The sequence below is a fragment of the Enhydra lutris genome, unplaced genomic scaffold (genome assembly GCF_002288905.1).
Source record: "Enhydra lutris kenyoni isolate GAN:26980312 unplaced genomic scaffold, ASM228890v2 scaffoldscaffold72, whole genome shotgun sequence".
Lineage (NCBI taxonomy): Eukaryota > Metazoa > Chordata > Mammalia > Carnivora > Mustelidae > Enhydra > Enhydra lutris.
Genome location: NW_019154156.1, coordinates 4,301,515 through 4,321,744, shown reverse-complemented (window position 1 = coordinate 4,321,744; position 20,230 = coordinate 4,301,515). Strand labels below are relative to the sequence as shown.

The following is a 20,230-nucleotide window of genomic DNA, read 5'->3' as shown; positions in this document are numbered from 1 at the left end:
CACCCAGGGACTTTGATAAACTTTAATGTCTGATAATCCCTGTAATAAATTTTCTTTGGCCTTTGTAAAATTCTAGAGAACTTTTTCACTCTTACACACCCTCTCTACCCTTGCCTTAGGCTATGACCCAGGGAGGTAGAGGTTTCCTTTGAGATTTCCATGCCTAAGCAAAACAAAACACACTCTTTTTAAAAACACACTCTAAACATAAAGAGTTTTTATACAAACACTGTATTTCAGGGTGCTTTCTTAGAGAAACTAAAAGACAAAAGAGAGCTACAGTTACATTTTCAGTTAATGAATGTGTACCTGTCTTCTGACCAACTCTGAATTCTAATTACTAGTGTCGGATGGCCCCTTGTGTGCCTGTCCCTTACCCTAGGGAGAGTTTTTTTACTACTTTCCATTTTATCATTGGGAAGGTCCCATAATATTCATTGAAGCATTGAAGGCTGCTGCGTACTGTTTATGTCATAAAGAGAAAAAGGAAGGCTCCAGACGCCCTCACTCCCCACCTCTCTCCACGTGGAAATAATCAAGCCCTTGGCAACCATGTTCCTTGTAATCAGTATGAGGTAATTTTATAGGCTACCATGAAAGAGCCATTTGTTGAATGCCTGCTTTGTGACAGGCATTTGCTAATGGCTTAATGTCTTGTGTCATTTAAATTTGACAACATCTTTAGGAGGGAAGAGAAATGAAACAGAAAGTTTTCTTTCCACCATTACCAAAGGAAGTTGTTGGCTATTACATAACTTTGCATCTAGTAGTCCAAATGGGGTCCTATAGACAGTTTCTAGGGGTGTAGAAACTGCCTTAGATGCAAAGATGTAGTATAGATACATACAACAAAACATTTCAGAACTATTTAGATAGGTGTTGTTAAATGGAGGTTTAGACTGGTTTCCTGCCAGATTTACATGGAATTATGTGGAAAAGGTAGTTCTTCGGAATGCGTATTGTGTGCTCTATACTGTTTGAATGGCTTTCATATTTCTTTTCTCCACTAGCATTTAGAAGCAGGCAAAAAATGCTACTGATTCTATCAGTTTAAAGTGAACACTTTTGGGAGGCTTACTTTCCTTCCAGAGTAGTTTAAAAAAAAAAAAAGGTTTTAATTCTAAGACATTGTTCTTATAATATTGCCTGACTGAATATATCATGTTTTATAGGATTACTCACATTTCCTGAGCTTCTGTTATTCTGCACAATTATTGACCTTAGGTCTTCAGGTTAAGCTTTTTAAAAAATTTAACTCAAGTTACTTCCTTTAATTTGTGCTTTTTTAGTGTTGGCTCTATGAGGCAAAACTTTCCTTTTTAAAGATTTTTTTTTGAGTCTTGAAATGCTGAAGAGAATGTTGTTACTGAATTAACAAAAGACACTGAGCTGCTTTCTGATCGGAAAACCTTTGTCTTTTTTAAAATTAACTTTTTTTTCTAAAAAAGATTTTATTTATTTATTTGACAGGAAAAGAGAGAGTGAGAGAGAGCAGAAGCAGGGGGAGCAACAGGCAGAGGGAGAGGGAGAAGCGGGCTCCCTCCTGGGAGCCCATTGTATGGTTTGATCCCAGGATCCTGGGTTCATGATCTGAGCCGAAGGCAGACACTTAACTGGCTGAGCCACCCAGGTGCCCCAGAAAGCCTTTTTCTTATATACCTTTGAATTTAGAGAAAGAGCAGACCAACAAATACTAGAGGGCAGGGTGAGAGATGATAGCTCTGAACAAGTGGGATTTCTACGTGGAGGGGGTGAATGTGGGATGTTTCCACCCGTGCTGGTGTGAGGGATTGTATCTGCATATGTTAAAGGTAATAGAGATTGCCTCCTCTGCTCACTGCCATGCTGTTTTGGGAAATTTGAGAATTTTATACAATCACACACTGTGGCATCTTAAACCACAGTGAACACCTTGTTGTGAATTGAGCATTTTTGGTTTGTGTTCAGGTTCAACCCGAGAAATCTGCTTCTTGTTGCTCTTTGCTGGGAGCTCCTTAAGGGTTTGGTCATTTCTTAATCTTTGGGGAGCAATTGCTGAATGAATAAAGCAATATTAATAATAATATCTTACATTGATAATAAGGCTTTCAAGTTCACAGAGTACTTTCACACAGATTTTCTTTCTGCGAATCTCAGCAGTCCTCTGAATGAGGCGTGGCAGGTATTAACACCTTAATTATGCAATAAATTGAGAATCAGACAAGATATGTGACTAGCCCAAGACCAGTAGATCTTTTTTATGTTCTCTCAAAAAGGAAGAGAGAATTAAACACACACACATACACACCCCTGTCACCATCACCACCATCAACAAGAAAAGCATTTTTATGGACGTCTGTGTATGCTCCACATTCTTTCCCATCAACCAAAATAGTCCCTTGATACTAGTTCCCACACAGAAATGGACCCGTTCTTTATTTACTGTATCGGGAAATGAGATGTGGCCAGTGGGGGGCGGCTGAGGATGACCGGGGAACCAGGGCCCTGACGATGGAAAAGCTTTTGAAATCTGAGGCTTTGCATCTCAGACACCGTGGATGGAAGCTTGTTCATGTGGCCATCTTCACTCTCCCTCCTTCTCGCTTCTCCCCACACCACGTCTCATTGGTTATTCAGCCTGTTGACTCTGCTTTTTTCTTAGAAGTCTATGGCTAGCCCCTGACTACCGGACAGCCCACATTCAGATGCTCGCTGTCCCCCAACATGCCGGCAGGGGGCTTCCTGCGGGTCTCCTTGACTCTCCTTCACATCCTCTTTCACACACTGTGAAGAGCGTCGAGTTCTTTAAGAGTTCGACATTTCCAGGGAATGAAGTCCCTTCTCCTAATTTAGCACGTAGTACTCTACAGATCCCGACTTTGGGCAGCCACTCCATTCTCAATTCATAGCCTAGGCTGTAGTTTCCTATATGGTTGGCAGGCCCCTTGGCAGTCTCCTTCTCTGCCTTTGTACCCACCATTGGCTCTGTGTGGCATGCCCCTCCTCCCCTGTGTGCATTTGAACCCCCTTGGCAATGTGCTGAGTTAATGTTGGTTCTTTCAAACTTGGTTTGTGTCTTCTCCTTTGGATGGACTATTCTGACCTCCCCTGGTGAAGTGGGCGACATGCATCTTTGTGTCCTGTGGTACCTTCTGAAGAGCCCCAGCATGAAACTTCCAACTCTGTCTCATCCACGAGACTGTGAACTTTTTGGGGACGGGACCTAGTTCTTAGCGCCTAGCAGCACAACCAGACCAGTCAGCATGGTTTGGCTGAATGTTTGGCTTCACTTCACAATAACCTCAGCCACAATGATCAGGACCGTGACGCTCACAGTCTGCTTGCCAGCTACCCAAAGATACCACTAACTAGGAGTGCGACCGGGGTGATCTAGAATTTTGAAAAAATATTTTCTCCCTTAAAGGACCATTTCCCGATGAACTTAGTTAAGAATCTGAAGTAATGGAGAGACATATTTTTCTTTCTTTTCCTGGATGGATGAAGTCAGAAGTATAGGCTACAGATCATGGAGTTCAGTTCAACTTGAATATGGACCTGTGTTTTTGCTACACTTAGACAATGTAGAATTCAGCCACTGGCCTATACAGGACAGAATAGTCTCTCGCATTACATTAGGAGCATTCCTTTTGTGATATTCACAGCCTCTATATTGGTCCTTAAAAAAAATTTGTATATTTTCTTTGTAGTTACTGATATGTAGGAAATAATTTCTAGGGCTTATAAAATATATTGCCAAGGGAAACAGTTTTGAGGTCTAGTTATTTGGTTCTCACACACATGTGCCAAGTGGTGATACCTGTATCATACTATAATTGTGATGGTCTCTCAGCCTACTTTTAGTGGGTGGAAGGTGTCTGTTTTCCCACTATGTATGAAATGTTTACTCCTCCGGTAGCTTTTAAGCCAGAAATGAATAATTAGTTTTCTGTAGGCTGTATGTATATCAGGTGGGAGGACAATCAATAGAACTTGCTTATAAGTACAAGCTGTAGAAAGGGTCACTACTTTTTCTGTGTTTTTAAATTTTCTTTAAAAATGTATAGTCATATTTCTTGGTCATTTTATGCCATTTAGAACTGTAAGAGAGATTTGAAAAGAGATCAAGTCTATCACTTAATTTTATAATTATTTTTTTAAAGATTTTGTTTATTTATTTGAAAGAGAGAGAGAGCATGAGCCTGAGCAGGGGGAGGGTAGAGGGAGAGAGAAAAGCAGGCTCCCCGTTGAGCAAATAGCTCAATGTGGGGCTCCATTCCAGAACCCCGAGACCATGGTGTGAACCAAAGGCAGATGCTTAACTAACCCAGCCACCCAGGTGCCCCAATTTTATAATTATTTTTAAAGAGAAAAGATTAAGTATATATAATGTAGTCAAGAATGTGGTGAAATTGACTGAATTTTATTTTATTTTTAAAAAGATTTTATTTTTTTGAGAGAGAGTAAGAGAGAGCACAAGTGGGGTGAAGGGCAGAGAGAGAAGCAGACTCCCTGCTGAGCAAGGAGCCCCATGCAAGGGCTTGATCCCAGGACTCTGGGATTATGACCTGAACTGAAGGCAGCCGCTTATCCAACTGAGCCACTAGGTGCCCCCCGAATTTTATTTTTGTGATACATATTTAAAAAGTGAGAATGACCCTAAATATTAACACATCTACCAAAATAAAGTAAGTATATCATATTAAGTTAATACAGTTTTTTTTTGTGAAAAAAATGAAGATAATGTTGGGGTTTTCTGCATCCCTACTTCTTTATCATAGAATATTGAGAGTTAATCTTTATTCTGGTTTGTAGTCCATTTTACAAACATACAAAATCATTAGCATCTGGAAGGATTCTTTCATCAAATTTGCAACATTCTCATTAAAAAGAAAAAATGTATTTAGCTTTTGACTTAGAGATTATCACTCCCTGTATTATTCCACTGTGATGTCCCATCTTGATATTTAGTACAGATATATTGAAACTTGGGGAATGGGTGACCGAAATGTGATTTAATTAATTATTTATTTTAAAAAAGATTTATTTATTTATTTGAGAGAGAGTGAGCAAGCATGAGCGAGGAGAGGAGCAAGGGGAGAGGGAGAGAGAATCTCAAGCATCGCAAGGAGTCTGATGCGGGGCTCGATCTAATGACCCTGAGATCATGACTTGAGCTGAAATCAAGAGTCAGACCCTCAACCGACTGAGTCTCCCAGGCACCTCTGAAATGTAATTGTTGTGATTGATTGTTTCTACTTTTTGCATCACGTTGGCTGTCAAAGATACATACCATGAATAAATAATTAATTTTGCAGGGTGAGGTAAAGTAGTGAGAACCACTAATCTCAATCTATTCACTTCCTAAGACCAGGTACCCCATTGTCATTAAGAAGTACCTTATAATGTAATGATTACATTGACTCGACTTTTTAATAAATTACACTAGCTATGTTAGCTTTTCAACAACCTAAACTAATGAAGCAGAAGGTATTTTAGCAATCTAAATAATTATTTGGAAAGGATGTTATGGGGGAGTTTGGGAGATGGGCTCAGTGTTCTTTCTACTCAGGGATTAAAGATTCCAAGGCTAGGCTATAAGGAATATCTAAGAAATGCTGGTTGCCTTAGTTACAGTGTTTTTGTTTGTTGCTTTGTCATAGACTGCCTCTTTAAGGTGTGCCCTATGAACCGATATTCTGCCCAGAAACAATACTGGAAAGCTAAGCAAGCCAAACAGGGGAACCACACAGAGGCAGCCTTGCTGAAGAAATTACAGGTAAGGGCTAGGCTTCCATTGGTCTGGCTTAGGCTAGACCCAGAACAGCAATAACAAACCAGCTATTTTGTATCTTAGTGATTTCACTCAATGCACAGAGATTTAGAATAGATGTAGCAACACATTGAAAGTGGAAGGGACTTTGAAGTCACAGGGCGTGATCCCCTCGTTTCCTGGCATGGAGCTAATACACTCCTGCTGCTAATTCTTAGGGTGTGCCAGACTAATTCAGAGATTCACATCAAACTGGAAACAATTCAGAATCTCTGTAGGAATCTCAAATCCAGTTATATTTTACTTGGCATAGTACTTAATTTTTTTCTTGAAAGACTGGAAAAAGAAATTGAAAGTCTGTTGCTTCTGGTTTGGGCTGAATGTAAATTTGATAGAACTTAAAATTTTGTGCTATTAAAATTCCTGTTACTTTCAGAATTGAAACTATTTGAGTCTTTTGAAATTCACCTTCTATTTTTATATTGTTTGGTTTGTCTGACAATATTCCTTCTGAAACTAATTTTATAAGACCAAAGAGCCTAGTACTTTTCTGACATTTTTAACCTAAAAGCATCCCAAGATATTTTTTGGCCACATTTCAGCATCAAATTGAGACTGTGATTATACTGTGTTACAGTCATTTATTTAATGGTTGGTCCCCCTATCCACAGTACCAAGAGTAAAGCAACCAGCCTATTTTATTCATGGTTATAGTCCTTGTTCCTAAAATAACCTGGTTTTTTTTTGGTTGTTGTTGTTGTTGTTAATTGTTGTACTCTGTTTACTATGTTTCCATGCTGAGTGTTTGATAATCATTTTACAGCATGCTGCAGAACTGGAACAAAAACAAAATGAATCAGAGAATAAGAAACTGTTGGGAGAAATTGTGAAATACAGTAATGTTATACAAGTAAGTCTGTTTACTCTCTCTTAAAAAAGGTGACTATCTGATGGGTAATTTGCATTTGTATAGGCATGTCAAGCTGCATTAAAATTTGGGGATATAATAGTTCTTTGATGAAGATTACAGATATCATGATATTTTCAGTTGATGTTCAGCACAGTTTTCTCTATGTTTTTGAATATGTCTGATGCATACACATAAGGAAGTGAATTATTCTGGATAATATGCACAGGTCATTATTACATCAAAAGGATGAAGATGGGGAAACATAATTTTTAAAGGTCTGTACTAAAATCTTCTTTTAGAATTGATGGGACTACCATGTAATACCTGAAGCTTTATTTTTCATTTTGTAGAGAGAAGAAAAGTTTCATATTGTACTTCTATATGGAAACCATCCTTGAATTGTTATTAAACAAGTTATTTCACTGATTTTTCTCAGGCTGTATCCCTCTCTTGTGCTTCTCTTAGATCTTTTAGCTTTTTACTTGCTTATTTGTTAATATGTGCCCCACCTTGTTCCAAAAAGAATGCAAGGCATTTTCAAAAATACATACCACCTAAGATAAAATAGAAATAAATAAGGCAACTGGGTCAAAGGAAAGGAAAAGTGGTTAAACGAATAAGGTGAAGTCAGGGGGGAGGCGTGTTTATAAAATCCATGTTGTAAAGTCTGGTCAACTTTGCCTGGAAGTCTTATCATTGCTGTAAGGGAAGCAGAGTATCCTATAGCACTCCCCTAGGAGGCCCTTAACATAGAACTGAGTCAAAGGTCTGGAAGCACAAATGTTGCCAGGAAGACCAGGAAGTATTCCTTCAATGAGCTCTCATAAAGAGGACACTGTTTAATAGAGTCAATAACAGCTGTAACAACTTCCTTACAGTAAACACTACAATGAGGTGTTTCATAGAGCTGTTTTAAAAAATAGTATCGGCCAATGTTTTGTTATTGGCCAATGGCAGAATGGCAGCACACAGGACCATTCAAGCAGCCCTCTCCTGGGACAAGATGAGAGAGCCTGGCTCTGTAGCAACCCGAATGTAGGACCTCACCTAATGGCAGATTATAGGACACCAGTGGTGTGGGTGGGTAGCATGTCCCTTGAGCAGTCCTCCATTAGTAGAGTTTTTCTTAACCAAATTTTGATTAATATGAAGTGCCAGCAAGTGGAGTCTATGTTTTTTTTTTGTCAAGAGCTGGAAGTGCAAATGTTTGGATGGTCAGTTAGGGACCTAGCCACGTGCCCTATCAAGGTAGATTCTGAAGGAGTGGGGTTGGGCCGTGAGGGTTTCATTGGCTCAGAAGAGAATTTCTTATATTGTAAATATGAAAATGACCACTCTGTTTTGAAATGATTGTCATAATAGACAGGAAAGGTTATTTGTTTTAGCTTTCTTGCTTGGTGGAATAAAGTCTTGGGAAGGTTTTGTCCGCAGTGTCCAAAAAAGTCTAAGAAATGGTGTTTCCTATGCTTATCTGAGAATGGAGTAGGATCCGTGTCCTCCTGCAGGAATTATTTGGGATGCAAAGCCTGCCTCTTCACAGAGGAAGAAGTAGGGCTGTCCGTGGCAAGGATAGTTAATGACATTAACTAGTGCATTACTTTAGCTTCTTGGTTATTTTCCTTAGTATATTCTGGTTTTGTGTCTGTGCAAGAATGGAGAGAATGTGATTTCAGGGTATTTCCTGGTCTCCTTTGGGAAGCCTGGTTTTATCCTATTATTTATCAGTAGATGAAAATTTTCGGAGATGTGCTCTGGTTTGATTTCTCTGTGAGCCCTGTTCATCGTGGGCTGGAGGTGAGGAGGAAACTGAGAAAGTCAGCTTGGGAAGATGGTGAGTATGAAGCGTGAAAAGAGCACCTTTGTTTCACCTGCACTCGAAGCTATAGCATGTGGACACAAGATATATGTATAAATGCATACGTGTAATTAACAGAGGACATGGGAGAATAAAGGCAGTTATATCTTTCCCCCCACAGCTGCTGCATATAAAAAGCAACAAGTATCTGACTGTCAACAAGAGGTTACCTGCTTTACTGGAGAAGAACGCCATGCGTGTGTCCTTGGATGCTGCAGGAAATGAAGGGTCTTGGTTTTATATTCATCCCTTCTGGAAGCTGAGAAGTGAGGGTGACAATGTATGTAAAAATAAAATTAAGAGAGAAAGAATGTGTTCCTAAAGACAATAATGGTTAATAAGTGAGAGAATCCAGATAGCACAAAGGCACAAAGAGAGGACGTGTGATTTTCAGTCAACACATTATTTTTATGGTAATCTCTTTAATAGGTTAAAACTATTTATAGTGCAAATTGTGCTTGGGAATCATAAAAAGACAAAATTCAGATTAATTAAAAGATCATCTTCCAGCTGGAATTCATGTGAAAGAATTTAAGCAATGTTAATATTGGCTGAACCTTTCAAAGGAGAGAGAGAGAGTTTGCTTCCTTTCCTAATCTGAAGGGAGCATGGTTGTAAGGAGAAAGCTATGCTTAGGAAATGCTGTTTATCCCTTTGAATTAATAGAGAGTAACAGTGCTTACAATGATATTTCATTTACTGGCTCTATATTCAGCTGTTTATGGTCTATACATCTTAAAGTTGTATGAAGTATGAGGAGCTATATAGATGGGCACTTGCTTGTTGATGACAATATTTAAAATATGTTTGGGAATACATATATGTTGTATCATGTAAATTTTAGTAGTTGCGCAAGCATTTTCCACTAGCTTATAGAGTAGGGAACATAAAAATTATGTGAAATGATTCAATAGGATCAATTGTTGGATATTTTTGTTTGTAATAAAGTAGCAAGTGACAATACCTAGCACATGGGAAATACTCAATAAATACTGAATAACTTTTGTAAGTAGAATACCTTACAAGTATTGGGTCAGGTGTCAAGAAAAAGAGTTGAGATTTAAAAAAATAGTGAATCTCTATTTTCAGTGAATTTTGAAATACAAATTCAATTCCACAGGATGCAAGCTTCATGGTTTAATTTGGTTAATAAATGATCTGATGATATCCTCCTTAGGTAAGGTTTGGGAGATGCATGGCATGCAGGAATGTAAGGCACCTTAAGTCTTGTGTTGGATTCCTTAAAAAAAAAAAAAAGTCCTACTTGTTTATTTTTTTGGCATCAAGTGACGTGTGCTCTGAGCATGATCTATATGTTAATTTCAGTAGGTAGTTAATTACAATCAACTCTCAATTATTTAGGGACTGATTATGCAGTTTAAGAACACCCCATGTCTTCTGGTGCCCTTTCTTGGAAATGATTGGATAAATTAGGGCCTTTCGATTAGCTGTGGATTTTATAAATTCATTCTATTTGTTTATTTATTTATTTATTTATTTATTTATTCTAGTCCTTTCCCTGTTCCCAAAGGCCTTTATGGGATCCACTGAGAGTTGAATGTAATGAACTATTTCAAATAATTAGTTATACTGGGATGGGGGGACCCTCCCGCCCAAGCATTCCGTCTTGGTAAAATGGACAGTGTAATTGTGAAGTGCAATATAGAAACCTTCCTTCTGTAGATATGTTCCATAAAGCATGGCTACAACAACCTTCCACATTGCTTTTTGCCGGAACAGCTCACTGTTGTCGCTCACCACTATGTAGCTGTTGTATGTGATTAAGATTGCTGCGAAAACATAAGCACACCCACATCCACCTGTTTGCCACACAAATAGTTGTATTGTAGTGCTCCTTTTCTTCTCTAGGAATGGGTAGTATTCCCTAGCAATAAATATCATTCTAAAATTCTAAAATGTATTTTATTGAAGGCAGTTGGAAATACTGTCACTTCATAACAAGTGATTTAATTACTACTCATTTTCTTGAAAAGCATATTAAGCTAGGAAGAGGAAATTGTAAGGTTCAAAGGATTTTTAAAATTACATGTTACTATTAAGCAATTAGTAAGTTGTGATTCAGGTTGTGAGTATCCAATAAGATGTTTAGTGACTGAAATGAAATGTTAAGAATGAGGCTGATGATAGTTTGGGGAGAAAAATGCTCATAGCCTCAAAAATAAGTGGATTCTACTATTTATAGAATGATGAGTTGGATAGTTTTGGGGGAAAAATAGACTCAGGGATCCCTCTACATTTCAGCTGTAAGGAAGATCTCGTTTGCTATTTTGTAGTTAGAAAGTCATTGGGGATAGCAGAGTACATAAATATTTCATTTTCATTTATTTTCCCATGATTGAGTGGTTAATTTTTCATTTTCAACTTTGATCTGAGAAGACATGAGTTCTTTACCTTGATAGTAGATTTTAAAAAGGAGAAGAGCCCAGATAGTCTTTCAGTGAAGAGAAAAATTCAACTCTTAGACAAAGAGTCTCTTTAAACAGCAAGTAGATTTTATAATTTTGCAAAACTGGATCTCTTGGAATTCTAGCGAAGGCAGGACTAGATCCCTGATGTGTTGGTTTCTACTGCAATGCCATGCCAGGTGTCACTTCCAAAGAAGGGTAGCTGCCAGTGACGTTATATTGCTCTGGATTTCCAGTAAAATCTCAGCTTGGATCTTCATGGCTGTTGCATAGAATCAACATAAGTGCTTTTGGAATTGGAATTTTTTTTTAAAACATTTTTTTATTTGTTTATTTGACTGACAGAAATCACAAGTAGGCAGAGAGACAGGCAGAGAGAGAGGAGGAAGCAGGCTCCCTGCTGAGCAGAGAGCCCGATGCCAGGCTCGATCCCAGGACCCTGGGACTGTGATCCGAGCTGAAGGCAGAGGCTTTAACCCACTGAGCCACCTAGGTGCCCTGGAATTGGAATTCTTAAAAGATGTTTATGTACTAGAATGAGTGTGACGTGGCAGAAAATGATGACACCCTTAAGTTCCTTATTAAATACACAGCTTCTCAGAAGGCATCAGACCACATCAGCGGACTAGTCCCAGGCTACATGCTTCAGAGCATATTACCAAGTTTGATATTTACCAAGTTTGTCTAATTACGTGTGAATTCCCTGAGAACAGGGACTATTTGTCACACTTTTTTATTCTTTTTGCACTCGTCTGTTCTTTTTATTTCTTTTGATTAGCATCTGGTCCATTGCATTTAGAAGATTTTTTTTTTTTCCACCTTGGTTAGTCCAAGTAACCGTTGTCAAGAATAAGACTGAAGACTTGGAAATGAGTGAATTAATGTTAGATTCTCTTTGTTATTACTGTTCTTATGAACCCTTGGTATTTAGAGCATTTTGGCTATATGGCTGATCTTTTAAAAATATATAGTAGAAGACTTTCCAGGTGGTGTTTTGAAATAAATATTACATATGGATTGACCCAAAGCTTACAGAAAACCATAAGAAAATAGTAAGACTTAGATCAATGGATATAGGTGCAAACAAAAATATTCTTTTAATTGGAAGGACATAGCTAGAATATATCATTATATTTAGCAGCTCATTGGCCAATGTTTATCTGATGCAGATAAGAATGACCTTGTAGACCAGATCCAGTTGTTCTTTAAGAACTTGGAAGATCAGGTGCAGCACCGGCAGTATGTGTATTAAGTCCCAGTATTCATAGTACAGATGGCTGCGTGGACTTCCTCCTGGCCCTGAGAGTCGGAGCTGCCATGGTGTCATGTGCAGTGACTTGTGTGTGTGTGTGTGTGTGTGTGTTTTGGAAGGGGATGTCGGATGTATGTTTATGTCACGTTGACTTTTATATGTTTTTGCTTATACTTAATTTTTAAAAATACTTAACCCATTTTGGTTCAAAGATAGAAAACAATATAAAGATATATTGCTTAAAGTCTCTTAACCTTTTTTCCGGCTCCCCAGTGTCTTCTGTCCCCTGTATCACAATAAACTTCTAGAAAGATTTCTGATGCTTGTACTCTTCCTCCCTCCCTTCCTCCCTCCTTTTTTTACACAAAGAGAGCCCAGCTCTGCCCCTCCCCCTCTCCTTTCACATTGTTTCTTTATGGTATTCCCTTATCTGTGCATAGAGAGCTTCTATGATGGCTTTGCTGAGTCCCAGCACCAGCATCCGACTGATGATGGACTTGAAAAGCAGGTGATGAATAGAGACCAATCCTGTGAGCGGTAGAAGCTACTTCTGCAAACCTAAGAACAACTTCCCTTTGCTTGAATAGTGAGCTTGAGACTTCTTTATCATAGTTTGTGACAACAGTACTATGTGTAAATGTAGACTCCCGTATATAACCCATCCCCATAAAAGCTTAATTTATATTGGAAATATGAAATTATGTTCCTGAAAGCCTTGGTCTAGGTTAAGATACAGGGAGAAGTTTTGTTTATTCTTATTTTCTGAGTCCTAATTTGTTTTTTCAGTTATCTGTCCAACTAATATAGTGAAATACTTGGTAAGAAATATGCAAAGAGATGTAGTAGTTTTCATTTCCAAGATGGTGAGCAGTTCTATATGAGAATTGAGCATATAGGTCTTACAGTAATAAGTCTTTTTTTAAAAAGATTATTTACTTATTTATTTGTTGGAGAGAGAGAGAAAGAGAGTGAGAGAGGGAGTACAAAGAAGAGCAGAGGGGGAGGGACAGGCAGGCTCTGCACTCAGAATGGAGCCCAATGTAGGACTCAATCCTAGGATCTTCAGATCATGACCTGAGCTGAAATCAAGAGTCAAAGGCTTAAGTGACTGAGCCACTCAGGCGCCCCATACAGTACTAATTCTTCTAATGGATTGTAACAAGGGAAACTCTAGTAACTCTAAAATTAAACTGCTTATTATTACCATCAAGAAAGCATAACTTTGGGGCTCCTGGGTGGCCCAGTCAGTTGACCATCTGCCTTTGGCTCAGGTCATGATCTCAGGGTCCTGGGATCGAGAGCTGCATCGGGAGCCTGCTCGGTGGGGAGCCTGCTTCTCCCTCTGACTGTTGCTCCCCCTGCTGTGTGCTCTCTTTCTCCGACAAATAAATAAATAAAATCTTCGGGGAAAAAAAGAAAGCATAACTTCATTTCCCACAATTTGAGTTATGAATAGAAATTCTTGAAGATAAATTGGACATTGTTAATGATAACATAAACGAAAAAATCAACTTAGATTTAATTCTCTAGATCATTTCTCCCAAAACCAACTAAAAATTTTTTTTATATATATTTTCTTTATTTTTTTCAGTAATCGCTACTCCCCTGAGTTCAAGAGTTGAAGGTTCTACTGACTGAGCCAGCCAGGCATCCCCTAATTTAAAAAAAAAAATTAATTCAACTTAAAATTTTTTTTAATTTTATTAAATTTTTTATTTTAATTCCAGTATAGTTAATATATAGTGCTATATTGGTATCAAGTGTACTATATAGTGTAAAACATATACAACTTTTAAAAATTATTGTTCCAACTTAAATTTTAAGGCATTTAGATTTTAGAGAATATTTAATGAAAAGGTGGGCTTATGACTGAAAACTAGCAAGATAAATATTTTTACCTTAAACATTTTTTTTTTTAATTTCATACTGAACACCAAAGTTTAAAGAACAATTGGATGTGAAAGGTAAGAGTGAACCAGATGCTTAAGGACCAAACAATAAGCATATTTCTACAAGGTCATACCTAATTGTGCACTTCTTGAATCCAGATGACATTAGGATGTTTAATGTATTTCTGGGATGTTGGGACATTTCAAATTTAACAGACTTGTTTTTAATCCCATAGATAATAGAAATGAGTAACACTTTCTGCTTGCACTTAATGTGCTTCTAATATATAGGCAGATTGATGTGGCAGATGCTCCGTACACTCATCTGCTGTGCTCATGGCATAAGACCCAGTGTGGAGGGGAGACATCCTATTTATTGACATTAAAAAAGTTCTTACCGAAATGGGAGACTGAAAAAAGGGCCTGCATGAGCTTTATGAATCCAGGCTGATAAGTACTATGGAACATAATGACATGATCATTTACCAGAAAGTATTTTACTCTAAGAGAAAAAGAATTGAACTAAGATTTGGGCAGAAGCCAGACCAGGTGTTGCGTCAGTAACTGGACTTCCCTGCAGTTATTTCTAGCTTCAGATGTGGCACCACAGTTCTGCCCAGTGTCTCAGTTGCAACTTATTTTTAATTCCTAGATTGTCGTGGGTGATAAAGTTGTTCTGATGCCCGTGAACGCGGGACAGCCGCTGCACGCCAGCAACATAGAGCTTCTCGATAATCGAGGGTGCAAGGAGGTGAGTTCGGGAGGGAAGAAAATGGATTTGTCTATTTTTATCATGAGAGGAAGAAAAGTCATACAGTTTTGTTCATTGTTTTCATGAATGTAATTGTGCTAATTAATATTCCTAAGATCTGTGTAGATAGTGATTGCTATTTTTGCGTAGTATTTGTGTTGAGGTGCCTACCTTATTGGCCACAGTTAACTTTTTTCTCTTTTTTACTAGTTGGAGGAACAATTTCTGGTACAAAATGGAGCTGCAGTTTTATAACTTAACATTTCTTCATTAATAGGTGAATGCTGTTAATTGCAACACTAGCTGGAAAATCACTTTATTCATGAAATATAGTTCCTATCGAGAGGATGTACTAAAAGGAGTAAGTATGTGCTATGTGGAACATTTGCTAAAAGAATGGAAGGTTGTCTTCCTGAACTTCTGGATGTAAAACCTGTGTATTCACTAGTATTCAGAGTTCAGGAGATGTTTATAAACCTTGATAGTCACTATAGTGTTTCACTGAGTTTTCTTCTCTATAGTTTGACATGTGTACATAATCATTAAAAGCCAAGTAAGTAGTAGAAGGGCCCAGAGTATCAAAACCAGGAGACATCTGCTTCTTATGTGTATTTGTTCTGACTTTTCTTGGAAATACACTGTTCTCTTCCTGTTTTCCTAGGGTGATGTTGTTAGACTGTTTCATGCAGAACAAGAGAAGTTTCTGACTTGTGATGAATATGAGAAGAAACAGCACATTTTCCTTCGGACAACCTTGCGTCAATCAGCCACTTCTGCTACCAGTTCTAAAGCGCTCTGGGAAATAGAGGTGTGCAAATAATGTTTGGATTTTAATAAATATTTATATAAAAAAGACAAGGTTACTAAGCTGATTATTTTATTGTTATAGACATCATTTATGATAAATCCATAAAACAGTAATATTTGTGGACTAACTTGTACCTTTTCATTACTGTGATGAATTTAAAATGTTGCTACTTCCTTTTCCTATCCTCTCTGGGGCATCTCTTTTCCTGTCCCCTCTCTCTCTTCTCTCATTTATTAAGGGAATGGATAGATGTTGCTTTTTAAAAATCTATTGTGAACTGTTGTCAACACTGATCTGACCGCAAGTGATGTGCCTCAGATGGCATTGGAGTTATGATGGAACTTTCACTCACTTCCGGTAAAGACAGATATCAGAGCTGCACAGTCACTGAGAAGAACATTTGTTTCTTCTGGAGATGCCATTTTTATTGGCTGAAGAGACCCATAGTTAAGAATTCATCCATCCTTTAAAAAGTTTTTCTTAAATGTTGCCAATATGGTAGAGTAATTAAGAAAATGTAAGGTGTGGATTTTTCTTTTTTTTTTTCAAAAGATTTTATTTATTTATTTGACAGATAGAGATCACAAGTAGGCAAAGAGGCAGGCAGAGAGAGAGAGAGAGAGAGAGAGGAGGAAGCAGGCTCCCTGCTGAGCAGAGAGGATGTGGGGCTCGATCCCAGGACTCTGGGATCATGACCCGAGCCAAAGGCAGAGGCTTTAACCCACTGAGCCACCCAGGTGCCCCATAAGGTGTGGATTTTTCTTTAAGGGGTCTTTCTATACGATGAAGGAGTTAAGATAGACATAATTACCTATGAACAAGCCAACATACGATGCATTCCATCCTGATTTAATGGACATCCAGACTTACAGCTGTGGTTCTCAACCATTTTAAACCCATCACTTCCCCTTTAGAGCATGTATTTTGTGATACTTCTTTAATTTTTTTTAAAAAATATTTTATTTATTTATTTATTTGACAGACAGAGATCACAAGCAGGCAGAGAAGCAGGCAGAGAGAGAGGAAGGGAAGCAGGCTCCCTGCCAAGCAGAGAGCCCGACGCGGGGCTCGATCCCAGAACCCTGAGATCATGACCAGAGCTGAAGGCAGAGGCTTTAAACCACTGAGCCACCCAGGCGCCCCACTTCTTTAATTTTTTGAAATGAAATTCTTAGGTAATATTATTTATAGATTTACATGAGTAAAAATTAATAATATCCCTAAATTCCAATTTAGAAAACATGAAAGGAAAATAATTTATAATAAATAATTGATAATAAAACAATATGTATTTCAATATGTAAATAATTATTCTAGTAGATATAATGTTTGTACCCACCTTGAATGAATACATTTGGATTTGAAAGACAAGGTAGAGAATGAGGATCAGAAGACATTCTATGCAGGGGCACTTGTGTGGCTTAGTCAGTAAAGCATCTGCTTTCAGCTCAGGTCATGATTCTGGGGTCCTGGGATGGAGTCCCTTCGTGGGCTCTCTGCCCAGCCAGGAGCCTGCTTCTACCTTTCCCTCTACCTCTGTCTCTGCTGCTCCCCCTGCTCGTCTCTTTCTCTCTCTCTCAATTAAATAAAAAAATCTTAAAAAAAAAAAGAAGACCTTCTATACAAGTACAGGAAAATGAAAGAGCAGGGGTAAATGTGGGCTCGTAAATATCTCATGATCTTGTGTTAGGGGAAGTAATAGCAGAACGCACTTATTTGTACATGATTTTAAAAAAGAAGGAAATAAACATTAATATAGGGATAACAACACAAATTACAGAATCTTGAAACAGAAAATGAGGAAGTATAATGTTTATGCCAATGAGCTGAGCCTTAGTTATAAATGTAATATCAGAACGATTCTCTAAATTATGACATGGTTTAGAATAGAGATGAACTAGTACAAAAAGCATACTTTCTATCTTGAAACCCCAGTACATATTGAGGCATACTTTCAGACTCTAGCATTCAGAAGAGACCTTATCCTTCAAGAGGATAGGTTTACAGACTTTATAGAAAGTCTTAGGAAAAACCACCATCACCGAAACTACATGATATTCTTCTAAGAAATCTACCTGACAATGTCTCTTATCAGGGTGAAAGATAACCGACAGCCCCCAAATAAATACATAATTAAAATATGTATTTCTCACACCATAGATTTCTTATCATTGTGCTCTAAAGAATTAAAGAAATACAGGGAGAACAATAATGTGAGGTATAATTTTAAAGATTTCTTAATGAAATATAGTCAGAAAAAAGTCCTGTAGTGCCTTCCCTATACAGTGAGTTCCCCTTATTTCCTATGTCTCTGCCTACATGGTATTTAGCTCTAAGTCTTTTAAAGGAATTGCAAATCTTCTCTCTTATATATTTACTATTAGTTTTATAGATTTTGCTGTAACTGTATCACTGTGTGGTCATCCTTTCCAGCAAGGCGTGTAGTAGAAAATACTGTAACTACTACAACCCGCCAAGCAGTCATCATGGAGAGAATGAATCCATTATTTAATAATTCTGGAATAATGTCTTGAATTCATTTAAGCTTCCCTCTCCGTAGTGGATTTCCCTTCAATTATTGGACTTTTCATCTGACTTGATATGAAAACTTTTTAATATGATTATATGTGAAAGTGTTACCAGTTTATATTTGTGGGTGGTTCATTTGTGCAGGAGGCTTGAATGGTTCATTTGTGCAGGAGGTTGTGGGACATTTCTCTACTGTGTGCTGTATCAGCCAGTGTGGTCGAGGCGAAGAGGTATTTGATGTAGCAAATTAGGTTTCAATGTTACTGGAAGGACCAGACAGGGAAAACCAGGGTAGGGAATGCAGTCTTTTTCTTTTCTTTCTTTCTTTCTTCCTTCCTTCCTTCCTTCCTTCCTTCCTTCCTTTCTTTCTTTCTTTCTTTCTTTCTTTCTTTTTTTTGAAGATTTTATTTATTTACCTGAGAGAAAGAGAGAGATCACAAGCAGGCAGAGAGGCAGGCAGAGGGGGAGAGGGAGAGCAGGCTCCTCACTGAGCTGAGAGCCCGATGAGGGGCTCGATCCCAGGACCCTGAGACCATGACCTGAGTTGAAGGCAGAGGCCCAATCCACTGAGCCACCCAGGTGCTCCAGGGGACACGGTCTTATTGGAAGATCAGGCAAGGCTGAAGGTCTCTGCTGCTCCTCCCCTGAGCCCTCAGACCTCTCCCCACTTGCTTCAGGAGGCTGCCTGAGGCACCTGCCACCCCTTTACTGGAACCCGAAGAGGAAGCGTTCTTCTACTTTTCTCTGCTTTCCATACTAATGGAAGGACCCAGAACCCTGCTGCTGAGGCTTCCCACCCTGGGATACAGAGAGAGGAGCACTTGGAGGGGTGGGTGGGTCCTGAGTGCCACACACAACGTCCAGCCTGGGCTCCATCCCCTGTGACCTGCAGCATATATGGTATCTTAGCCAATACCCCATAATGCCCGTAGCATCCCTCTAAAGTCACTGTGATGGATGAAAACACCTTCCTTTATGTATGTCCAGTTGTCCCCTAGTGAGTTGTACCTGCATTGCTAGATTGACTAGTGTCTCAGATAATTCGTAGTCCGGGACCCTGGGGAGCTTCCGGTTATGTGTGAACTTCTAGCAGCTGTACACAAAATGTGTGTGCGTGTCCGTGAGACAACCAATAGATTTGATCAGTGTGTCAGAGGTATCTGTGCCTTTGCCGAAGGTGTTCGAGGGTAGCCAGTGTGACTAGCAAAAGATTTGTGGAAGAAGTTTGATTTGAGAACTTAGAACTTAGCCTTGGAAGATGGGTAGAGTTTTGGCCACAGGGAATGTTGTTGTTTTTTTTTTTTTTAAAAAGACCTCATCCACTTTGAAGTATTTTCCTAATTATTACATTATTTGAGCTACCAGGGTAGGGGAAGACCTAGAAGCTAGAGTCTAGCAAAAGCATTAGAAAGTTTATATGTAGTAGGCTGGGGCAGGAGTCCAACCGGGGGTGGGGGTCAGCATTAACAAAAAGAAGGTAACCTGTTGGGGGAGAATAATGAAAAATTCTCCTAGTACTTAATCTTCAAAACAATTAAAAACATTTTGCACTTGACGAAACTGGCTTGAAGATGTTAAATTACTTGCCGTGATCATACCATTGGAATTGGCAGAGGTGGGACTCAAACACAGTCATCTTCAGACAATAAAAGGTCGGCTTTGCTGCTGCCCCAAGCCGCCTGCTTCAGAGCCTCTCCTTTTACTCTCAGTGAGCCTCATGGCTCAGCATCTGGGGCAAGGCCACTTCCAAGGACAGGTATCAAAGGCCATGGTATTAATAAAAAAGCACTTGTGGAAAGGGCCAATAATTAAGTTCGTTGAGAGCTCCAGGCCTTGGCATTTGTGGTTCCCTCTGTCTGGAATGCTATCATCTGATCTCTCTATGTGACTGTTCGTTCTTATCCTGCAGGTTTCAGCTCACATATCATGTCAGAGTGGCCTGGCCTAATCACCACATCTCAAGAAGCCTTCCCTAGTTACTCAGTCACGTGCTCTGTTTATTTCCTCATGGCACTTGCCAAATCTTATTTAGTGAAAACTCTAGTCTTCTCCATTGCTATG

At 38.7% G+C, this 20,230-nt stretch overlaps 1 protein-coding gene across 3 annotated transcripts in view; it reads left to right on the top strand.

Annotated features, from left to right (window-relative positions):
• LOC111159979 (inositol 1,4,5-trisphosphate receptor type 2) overlaps positions 1-20,230 on the top strand; it is a 490,010-nt gene that overhangs the window by 85,447 nt on the left and 384,333 nt on the right. For all 3 annotated transcript variants that reach the window (XM_022522705.1, XM_022522706.1, XM_022522707.1), the window contains exons 3-8: positions 5,640-5,755; positions 6,573-6,659; positions 8,636-8,794; positions 14,734-14,832; positions 15,110-15,193; positions 15,494-15,640. In XM_022522705.1, coding sequence (XP_022378413.1) covers positions 5,640-5,755; positions 6,573-6,659; positions 8,636-8,794; positions 14,734-14,832; positions 15,110-15,193; positions 15,494-15,640 — 692 coding nt within the window. The remainder of the gene's footprint in view (positions 1-5,639; positions 5,756-6,572; positions 6,660-8,635; positions 8,795-14,733; positions 14,833-15,109; positions 15,194-15,493; positions 15,641-20,230) is intronic.